Source organism: Paroedura picta, chromosome 2 (assembly GCF_049243985.1).
Source record: "Paroedura picta isolate Pp20150507F chromosome 2, Ppicta_v3.0, whole genome shotgun sequence".
NCBI classification, from domain to species: Eukaryota; Metazoa; Chordata; class Lepidosauria; order Squamata; family Gekkonidae; genus Paroedura; species Paroedura picta.
Genome location: NC_135370.1, coordinates 961,200 through 972,066, shown reverse-complemented (window position 1 = coordinate 972,066; position 10,867 = coordinate 961,200). Strand labels below are relative to the sequence as shown.

At 49.5% G+C, this 10,867-nt stretch overlaps 1 protein-coding gene across 1 annotated transcript in view; it reads left to right on the top strand.

Moving 5' to 3' along the window:
- Nucleotides 1-5,331: 5,331 nt before the first annotated feature.
- The window catches only part of FLACC1 (flagellum associated containing coiled-coil domains 1), a 32,498-nt gene continuing 26,962 nt past the window's right edge, over nucleotides 5,332-10,867 (top strand). The window contains exons 1-2 of the mRNA XM_077319148.1: nucleotides 5,332-5,486; nucleotides 8,806-8,946. Coding sequence (XP_077175263.1) covers nucleotides 5,485-5,486; nucleotides 8,806-8,946 — 143 coding nt within the window. The 5' untranslated portion in view covers nucleotides 5,332-5,484. The remainder of the gene's footprint in view (nucleotides 5,487-8,805; nucleotides 8,947-10,867) is intronic.

The window sequence follows — 10,867 nt, the reverse complement described above, 5'->3', positions numbered from 1 at the left end:
TGCTTGAGGAAAGCTTTTTTTCCTTCTTCTCCTAAGACTTCATCAGAAGGGATCAAAATGAAATGAAACAGAAAAGATGCTGGAGGTAAAAACCAGGTCAGCTGATGAAAAAGAAGAGTTGGTTCTTCTATGCCACTTCTCTCTACCCGAAGGAGTCTCAAAGCGGCTTCCAGTCGCCTTCCCTTTCCTCTCCCCACAACAGACACCCTGTGAGGTGGGCGAGGCTGAGGGAGCCCTGATATTCCTCCTCAGTCAGAACAGCTCTATCAGTGCCGTGGTGAGCCCAAGGTCACCCAGCTGGCTGCATGTGGAGGAGCAGGGAATCAAACCTGGCTCACCAGACTAGAAGCCGCTGCTCTTAACCTCCACATCCATGACCCTGTAACCCTTCCTGGCCAGTGGCATTCTTGGATCCATGGAAAGCTGAATAACATTAATGTCTCATTCTCAGCAGTTCAAGTACTTTTCGTACGGTCGACCTGGTCCCTTTCCGCCAGGACGTTGGCTGGGAAGATGGTCTAGCAGGCCGCTTGTGCCTGCCTCCCCCGATCTCCGAGTTTGGAAGCCTAGATCACTAGCAAGAACCAGTTCAAGCCATGCCAGTGGATATACAGCCTTTATACAGGAAATACGGGGACGCCTGGAAGGAAATAATGATAATTATACAGGGGAGATGATTAAACTGGCCATCTTTTTCTTTGCCTATCATGTCGTTTTACAGTGTGTGAATAGGCCAGGCTAGCTTGATCCCATCAGATCTTAGAAGCCAAGCAGACGTGATCCTGGCTGCTATTTGAATGGGAGACCTCTAAGGAATGACATGAAGGCCAGCAGTGGCAATCCACCCCTGAATGTGTCTGACCTTGACATCGCCTTTAGGGGTCACCATAATTCAGCTGTGACTGGTCAGCCCCTTTCCACTAGCACCAGATGTTGTTCTGCTCCTCCTCGCTCGCAGGATCTTCCTCAATTCCTCCCTTGTCAGAGTGGGTGTAGCAAATCACTCTACAACAGGGGTGGCCAACTGGCTCTCCAGATGTTCATGGACTAACATGACCGCACTGGCGGGGACCCATGGTCCATGAACATCTGGAGAGCCCATTTGGCCACCCCTGTTGTAGAGTAACTTCACAGTTTCAACATTATCATCAACATAGCTTAAATTCGAGAGGGGTCCTTCCTATGACCCATATCTGCCCCCAACAATTTTAGCTCTTCCTACAAATCCCTGTAAACCACTGCCCTGGTTCAGTCCCTTCTGGGTGTTATACAAAGTTATGTATTTATTAAACTTTCCGCAGCGATAATCCCATTTTCTCCTTTTGTACCCAGCATGCTTGTGAGAGGGGGGATCCAGAAAGGGAAGCTACTCCAGTGCTGGATCTTCCCAGCCAAGAATCTTCCCGACAAAAGTGTCCTCAGCTGGGGGCGGGGCGGGGGGGCTGGAATAGCACAACAAAATTACTCTGCAGTCTACGTGATTCTTGAAATAAAGTTTTTTATTCATTTATAACATTCTGTGTCCTCAGCAATTCACCTGTTTATTTTTTATTTATACTTTAATTTCAAGACTCCCTACACCTCCCTGCAAGCCGGTTTACAACCATAATTAACATTTAAAACAATAAAATACAGTTAAACACAATAAAACACAGTCAAATGTATACTAAATCTAACAGTTTTCGTAGAACCCCACTAGTTTTTGAGGGGTTTTGCATTGAAGTTGAATCGTTTATGAATTGCATTTCTGGTGGATTTGTTACCTGTTCAGCTTTTCTTTCACTTTCACTGTGAATCTCAGTTGGTGTTAATTTAGGCTTATCCATCCGTTTTGCTCACTTCAGCCCTCGGCTCCCTATCCGGACACTTTGTTCCCAGCTTACCTTAGAGTGATTTGGGGGTACTCAGAAGCCAAAGTTAAACCAACAGCATAAGGATTCCGTCAGGTTTGTTCCCTCCAGGTTTGTTCCACCCCTCTGAGGACCCCCACCCCCACCCCCTTATTTGCCTTGTAATCTCTGTGACTATTTCCCAGCTTGAAACGTTGCCTTTGTTCTTGATAGGTGTCCTCTGTCTAGTGAAAATAAATGTCGGAAGTCTGTGCAGTCCCGGAAAGGGCAGGAGGAGGAAGACATGGGTGTGGGGGCATGATTTGAACTGCAAATGGTTTCCGCAGCAAATACAGGGGACTGTCAGCCTTACTTGGCTGGGTGTGTTTCTGTGTGTTCCTACAGATTGTTAGTTTGTACACGGATGTGGGGGGTGGGGAGCAGTTATTGTTCCCTGCCGAAACAGTTCCCTGAGAGTAGACCCAACCAACTGCTTGAGGAACCACCTCCATCTTACCATGGCAAAATTGACCATTTGGGAAGTTCATGCCAAATGCAATTCCCTGTCCCTGCACCAAACCAGGTCCGGTTCTTCTCATTCTTCTGATTGGAATGTGAGTGGCTAAATAGGGAGGGAGGGAGGGATGGGCCAGAGCTTGTCTCTTGCGGCCCTTCCTGGCATCCCCAGGGAACTGCTAATTGCCGCTGTGGGTAGGTGAATTCCCTGCAAGCCAGGCTGGATTCTGGGGATTTATGGGCATTAAATGGGGGTCACTTTGGTTGGGCAGGTAGTTGGGAGTGTCTGTGCCTAGTGCAGGGGGTTGGACTAGATGGCCCTGGAGGTCCCTTCCAACCCTGTGATTGTATGAATGCAGAGTATATACTCTGTGTATCCATGGGGGGAAATCAAATGCATTTTTTGTGAAGAATGCACAAATACCAATCGAATTAAGCCAAGCTAACTCAAGTAATGTTAAAATTGAGATCAAGCTGTGAGTACAGAAAGGACCCAAGTCACCAAAATGCAGGGGGAGGGGTAAATGAACAAGGAGCCAGAGTAATCTGGTGGCAATGTCGTTTGTTGATGCCAGGGGCAGGAAGTTCTGAAATCCCAAAAGGGAAAGGGATTGCAGGTGCAAAATGAGACAGAGAAGTGGGACTTGAAAATAAGACAAGACCCACTGCAAAACAGTTGCTAGTAGCAGCAGTACTACTACTACTAGTAGTAGTAGTAGTAGTAGTAGTTTTATTATGGTTTATTACACCAGGCATATAACAAGGGAAATTATACAACGCATCCCAGATAAAACAATGTTAAAATACAAATATATCTATTATTAAAAGTTACTTTAAAACTTGGTAGTAAAATGTATAGTGAATTTTGAAAACTAGAGCAGAAATAGCTTTGAGCCTGAAACAAAATACTCATATTTCATTTTTCATAGCAGACCCTACCAGCTCCACGAACTCTACATACTAGAACAGAATTTAGCAACAGGTTTGGTGATTTTAGGGGATTCGTCAGACAGTAATCCTTATCCATTGTTGTTCCTCTATATATTTATGAAACAGCCTAGGGGGTGGGACATGTCAGGCTGTCCAAGTTAGAATAGGGCCAATCACGGTGCAGCCCGCTTTGCCCTGATTGGCCCTGCCCCTGCAGCTCCCGCCCTCCGTCCCTGGCCTCTGGCCTCTTTGCTCTCAGACGCCTCAGTGCCTGGAGCCAGCAGCAGGTAAGAGGAGAGGGCCTGGGGCAAAGGGTCGTGGTGGAGGGCTTGCTAACGAGGGCCTCCCGGCCTCCTAGGCTGGGCCTGCTGATAAGCTGCGGCCAAAACCCACCTTAAGCTGCCTGGCCAGGGGAGAAGACCCTTTCAGGGCTCATTCTTAGGAACGGGCTTTGAAGCTAGTTTATTAATAACTAGGAATAAAGCCCATTTGTTAAAATGGGCAGAGTAGGGGTGCCGGGCGGTATCCTCTCCCTGCGCATAAGCGGGGGGAGGCAGAATCGTGGTGGCGGCGGGGAAGCGTGGGAATCGGCGCGGCTTTGCCGGGGGGCGGTGTAGGCGACAGGGAGGGCAAAAACACATGCGCGGGAGGCAGCACATGCGTGGTGGAGGGGGGACTGGGCCTGCGTTGGTGCGCTGGGAAGGGCAACCACGCATGCACGGGAGTCTGTGCATGCCTGGTTCAGTTTAGCACCGTGGCGGCGGCCGCGCAGGGACAGTGGCGGGGAGAGGGGTCCGGTGGCCATCGGGGCGTGGCAGCGGCATGGGAAGGTCTGGGGGGGCGAGGGGGGGTAGTTTGTGGTCTCTGTGTGTGTGTGCACGTGTGTGTGTTGTATTGGAAGCGGCTGTGGCGTGGGAAGGGGTCTGGGGGCAAGGGTGAGTAGTTGGCGGTTGGTGCGTTTTGGGGGGGTGGGAAAGGAGCAGGAGATTCCTCAATAAAATGAGAACGAGATACAAATGCTCTCAAAAGGCTTGACGGATGGCCTGCGGTCAGTAACACAATCTCTCAGCCTGCCATACCTCAAAGGGTTGTTGTGAGAATGCAGTGGAGGAGGGGAATGTTGTTAGCCACTTTGGGTCCCCCTTGAAGAGGTCGTAAGTATGCTACGCTTGTGCACAGTTGCGTGTCTGCTACAGACATCATTACTACTTCTGGTTTGTACAAAACACAAAATAGGGAAATGAATTGAAAAGCTGTCCTGGAGGAATTCTGCAACAGGCAGCTGGGGGGGGGGGATCCAAAGAATCCGAGAGGGCTAGAATAGATTAGCAGATGTACACACAATGGCGTTTGTTTTATTTATATTTTTTAAATTTGTATGCTGCCTCTCTCTGGATGGTCTTGAGGCGGCTTACATCAGTGAATTAAAAACCCGTATAGATTAAAAGTTAAAATACATTAACGCCAATTCATGCCCTGACTCCAACCCTGGCTGTTAAGAGGTCCAGTTACTGGCCAGGCACAGAATGGAAGAGGATGGGGGGGTTGGCTGGAGGCCACCTTGGGTGGGGTGGGGATCCCTGGCCCCGTGCAAGAATGCTGTCTCACAAGCACTCCTTGTAGCCTCAGAGAGGGAAAGAGAACATTTTGCAATAATAGCTTGACTTGACAGAGTTGTCAGACTGAAGCGTATTTTGACAGGTGCCAGTTTTACCGTGCCATATGCAAGGGTAACACAGTATGCACAAGCTAGGTTTGTACACCGATTACATCTATTTCAACAAAATCACAGGGGGTTGGACTAGATGGCTCTGGAGATCCCACCCAGCTCTATGATTCTACGTGAGCTCTGGCCTGTGAAAATGAGCCTTTCTGGTACCCCAGGGGTGGCTTTTCTGCTCCGTTTTAACTTGCTGCTTCACCTGGTTCGATAGTTAAACAAAACTCTGAAACAAAGTTTATTTTTTGTACAAGTGGGCTTAAAGCAGTTGGGAGAGCGATATGGAACAATTGTGTAGTATGCCTTTAACATAGAATGGAAGGAAGCAGCCAGTGACTTGGTTCCCATGGTGAGAAGGAAAACTAAAAGTGACCAAGAGAGAGAGAGGGAGTGGACGAAAGAAATCTTCTTGGTCTGTCTTCAAAGGCCTCTGTATTTCAAGGCTCAACACCTGGGACAGACAACTGCTGACCAAAAAACTCTCTGGAAATGTAAGTTTCTGTCTGCTGTTTCAGATCGCCAAGGGCTGACTCTAGCAGTTGCCCGGCTGTGGTGGGAGACAGACCGGCCGCTCAGAACGGGTAGTGCTCGTTTATTTATTTATTTATAATTAGATTTGTATACTGCTGCTCACGAATGTCTCGCGGCAGTTTACAGATTTCAATAAAAACGCAATAAATCCCCTAACAGGACCCTTAAAAATAACAGTATAAACATACAGCAATGTAAACAGGATGGCGAACAATAAAACTGTATCCACCTTCCCTCCGTTCAGGGCGTGGGTCAATAACTCCCCCTCACTCTCTCCCGGGAGGCGAGGGTCCTGGCTAGTCTCCATTGGGCCAAACGTTTGCTGGGACTTGCCGCTCTACTCTCTTCAGGTTCCCTGTAACCACACTCCAAATATAAGGCCCTGTTTCCACCCCAGGTGGTTTCCTCTGACCAAATTTTCATGTTTGACATTCTGCCTCTCCGCTTTCGGAATCTGGCTGAGACGGAGGTCTCTCTGACCCCTTGTTTGGTTGGTACTTTATGTCGCCTAGCTTTGCAAGCTTTTCTCTTTTGAGGCCTTTTTTAAAAAGTGCTTCTGCTCCTGATGATGGCTGGATCCTGTCCCGTTGCTTTAAGTATTTGAACCTGCTGGCTGCCTAGGAAACTTGATTAAGAGGCAAATAGATTCCACAAAGCAACCCAACGAGGCTGTCAAATGGATATCAAATAACAAATTGGCAGCTTTCCCTTTCAGCAATGCCCAAAATTTGCCTGGCCTAGGAAAGACTCAGGTGCTTGAAAGGGCAGCGAGGGAAACTCTGAACGGTGCTTCCATGGACATCTCCGGCCTTTGCCATTTCCTCCTCTGGCTTCGGCTTCTAGGCACTATGGCCGACATCCAAATCCCCCCCCCCCTTAACATTACGGGAAAGATCCAGTCGTACATCGAAGGCCGCCTTTCTCAACTTGTTTGCCATTGAGGAACCCCTGAAATATTCTTCAGGCTTCGAGACACCCCAGAAATGGTACAATTGTGCAGAATGTGGTTGGGAATCAGAGCTGTGGACACACCCGCTCCCTCCAGGCCCATCAGTGGACATTTTGGGAGGGGGTCAATATTACCACATATGATCATATCACCATCCGTTCCACATAATATATTTCTGGTAAGGGCTTGGAGGAGGAACATGTCTCATGGATTAAGTGCCACTCAGAGCTTAACAGCCACTCAGGGCGGCTTTCCTGTCCCTGAGTGCCTCCTCCTCCAACCGGCTTGCCTGTCTGTCCAGTGGCCAGCCAATCCCCTTCCATCCCCCACCCCTAACCCTCCCTCCTTCCACTTCATTCCGAGGCTCGGAGGCTGCAGATCCCTGTTGCGTGAGAGCTGCCCCTGCCGGTGAATTCCCCAACAGCTGCCGGCAGCCTTTCCAGGTCCTGGGGGGAGGCCGTCCGCAGAGTTCTTCCACCTCCCTGCCCCAACCTATTGTTACTGTTACTGTTACTGTTACTGTTACTGTTACTGTTACTGTTACTGTTACTGTTACTGTTATTTCCTGCCATTTCCTGACAGGCTTATGGCAGGTAACAATAGTCTTAAAACCCCATTAAAATTCCCACTAAAAACTTCAAAAGTCCCCAACATGGCGGAAAAGGGAAAAAATACCATTCCCACCCCTACTACCAAGCCGGTGGAGAAAATGGAGAGGAACAATGTTCGCTTCAAACCCTGGGGGGGGGGGCAGTAGATCTACTCCGCTGATCCCAGCCTCAACTGTAGACCTGGCAGAAGAGCTCCATTTTACAGGCCCTGCGGATTTTTGGTGGAGAGATCACTTGGGCATGGAATTGGGGTAACCGTAGATGAGCAGGTACTTGTGAGTTCCTGCATTGTGCAGGGGGTTGGACTAGATGACCCTGGGGCTCCCATAATTATATACTCCACCTCTCCAGCCAGCTGAAAGAGCTAGGTCAGCAAGTGATGTATGAAGGGTTGGGAAATGCCTGCAGATTTTAGGGATGGAGCCAGAGGAAAGGGGCTTTTGGGTGGGGAGGGGCTTCAGTGGGGTCAAACGCCACAAATTCCAACTTCAAAAGCATCCATTTTCTCCCCGTGAACTGACCTCTGTTGCCTGGAGACCAGTTGCAATTGATCTGATCAGATTTCTGTAACCCCCCCTTGGGCCCATGTGGCTCTGGTGTCAGGCATCTCTTGAGCGGGGGGGGGGGGGGGAGTTGTCGCGTCGCCGACATGAGGTGGTTTTACTGGAGTTTTAATGACTGTAATTGGGGGTTTAATTACTGTTTTATGGGGTTTTACTTTAATTGGATTTAAACCTCCTCTTTCGAGGAGAACACTGCTCACGTGTTCTGCTTACATCTGAAGCTACAGCCTGTAGATGCTTCCCTTATCCCAGCGGAGGGTTCTTGCAGGAGGGGGTCAACTCAATGATGTTGCTAGACTGTGGCCCCAACCAAATGCCTGGCGGAAGACCGGCCCTTTGAAATGGAGCCAGCTCTTAAAGGGCCCGCAGTTTCTCTGGGAGTTGGTTCCACCAGGTGGGGGCCAGGACTGAAAAGGCCCCGGCCCTAGTTGAGGTTGAATGTACATCTCGGGGGCCAGAGATCGCTAGTCTGTTCATGTTGGCCAAGTGCAATGCCCTTCAGGGGGTCCCTCAGGTATGTGGGGCCCGGGTCGCAAATGGCCTTAAAGGTGAGAACCAAAACCTTGAACCTCATCAGCATTCATCCAAGGGCCACTGCAGCTGCTTATGGATCGGCCTAATGTGGACGCTCCATGGTGTTTGTGAGAAACCGGGCAGCTGCGTTTTGGACCAGTTTCTGGATCAGGGACATGTAGAGCGAGTGACAGTAATCTAGTCGGGGGGCGACTGTTGCGTGGATCACCGTGGCTAGGTGTTCTGGGGAGCTCTCCAGCTGGAGATCTCCAGTCACCACCTAGAGCAGGGCTAGTCAAGCTGCGGCCCTCCAGATGTCCATGGACTACAATTCCCATGAGCCCCTGCCAGCTTTTGCTGGCAGGGGCTCATGGGAATTGTAGTCCATGGACATCTGGAGGGCCGCAGTTTGACTACCCCTGACCTAGAGTTTGGCAACCTGGGTGTCTGCCATTGTTAAAAAGATGAGAAACGAGTAGCTTTCTGCAACGTGTCCCCCTTCAGCCTCCTCCCAATTTTCTCTGCCTGGCTGAAGCTTAATAGCATTTCTGTAGAGAAGGCGGCTTCCTCTTTCATCAGAGAGCTTTGATTTCCTTGCTCGGATTTGAATTCTCAAATGCTGTTCTTGTCTTTCCCCTTGCAGGCATCTGGCCACGCCCCTCTCCAGGTCGGTAAACCCGTCCCGGACAGACTTCATGACCTGCCCTTGCTGGGACCCCTGGAAAATAGGATGTAAAAGAATTAAGAAGGGCAAGACCGCGACACTGACTACTCAGATGCCAAAGTAAATGGAAATGAGTTGGGGGCGTGTTTGGGAGGGGAGAATGGTTTGAAGTGGGTCACGCACTTGTGGGACGGAAGGTCTGTTCATAGGCAGACTTGTTGTTTGATGACTTATGTAAAGCACTTCCCAGCATCCTAGTGACATAAAAGAAGAAAATACCTGAAAACATTGAACAACCGAGCCGGTCAAAGGAACGCCCAGTTTGGTGGTAGTAGAGAAGCAGATTTATGGCAAAAGATATTCATGGCTGGTTTGCCATAACTTTCCTGTGCATCACAACCTTGGACTAGCTGAGATCCAGCATGGCATAGTGGCCAAGAGCAGTGACCTCTAATCTGGACTGCCAGGTTTGATTCTGGCAACACCACATAAAGCTGGGTGACCTTGGGCTAGTCACAGGCCTGTTAGAGCTGTTCTCACAGACCAGTGCTGTCAGAGCTTTCTCAGCCCCACCTCCTTCACAGGGTGTCTGTTGTGGGGAGAGGAAGGGAAGGCGACTGAGAGCCGCTTTGAGCCTCCTTCAGGTAGAGAATAGCGGCATATAAGAACCAACTCTTCTTCTTCTTCTGCAGTAATTTCAGGGCTCTCTCAGCCTCCCCTCCCTCACAGAGTGTCTGTTGTGGGGAGAGGAAAGGGAAGGCAAATGTGAGCCGCGTTGAGCCTCCTTTGGGTGGAGAAAAGCGGCATCTAAGAACCAATTCTTCTTCTGTTTTTGTTTTCTCCCATCCGGTTACTAACTCAAGTCAGCACTCCTTAGTTCCCCAGATCTGATGCCCTCAGGCTCGCCTGGGTCGTCTAGATCAGGGCGTCTGGCTAGACTCAAGTTCTGACAGCTAAGTGGAAAAGGCTTCCTGTAGTCCCTCATCAACGAAAGCCGAGAGGAACTATCCTTAACTCTAGTGGGTCGCTGTGTTGGTCCGAAGCAGCACAACCAAAATAGATTCCAGGAGCACCTTTAAGACCAACCAAGATTAATTCAAGGTGGGAGCTTTTGAGTGCTGCGGAAGAGGGCTTGCACTCGAAAGCTCCCACCTTGAATAAATCTTGGTTGGTCTTAAAGGTGCTCTTGGGTTCTGTTTTTGTTATCCTCAATTCGGGAATGGATCATCCTGCTGGTAGTGGAAAGTGCCATCGAGTCAAAGCAGACTTGCAGTGACCCCCTGGGGCAGGGGTGGCCAAACTGTGCCTCTCCAGGTGACCATGAGCCCCAGACAGGTTGTAGTCCATGGACATCTGGCGAGCCACGCTTTGGCCTCTCTGCCCTGGTCTTTTCAACGCAAGAGATGTGCAGAGATCCCACCCAAATGCTCACCATGGCCCACCCTGCTTAGATTCCTGGCCTATCCGGGTGGGGGGGGGGAGAGAAAAGATTGTGATAGACGTAGATCGGCCCTCGTGGTCCCAAGACAGAAGAGATCACCGCAGATATTATTGCTTTACACCAAAACCTGTCCTTGAAGGATTCCAAGAGGGCTCACTCTCAGAGGGAATTCTGAATCCGGCTGAAAAGCAAACGTCGTCTTAAACCTTTGATGAATTCATGTGACGCTGGCGGAATTCCCCCAAGGTGGCTTCAGCTCCAGAGTAATAGATCATTAAAGACTTGCATATTTCTCCCCAAAGACTTGCATATTTCTCTTCTCTGGTGAACAGACTTTGTTAGCACAATAAAATCAGTCGGGCACCTTTAAGACCAACAAAGATTGATTCAAGGCGTGAGCTTTCGAGTGCAAGCACCCTTCGTCAGACTATAAACATGCTTGCACTCGAAAGCTCCCGCCTTGAATCAATCTTTGTTTGTCTTAAAGGTGCCCCTGCTGGACTCTGATTTTATTGTGCTACTTCAGACCAACATGGCGACTCATTTGAATCTAGACTTTGTTAGCGTTTGGGTTTGGGTTTATTTTTAAACCTTCCAAAA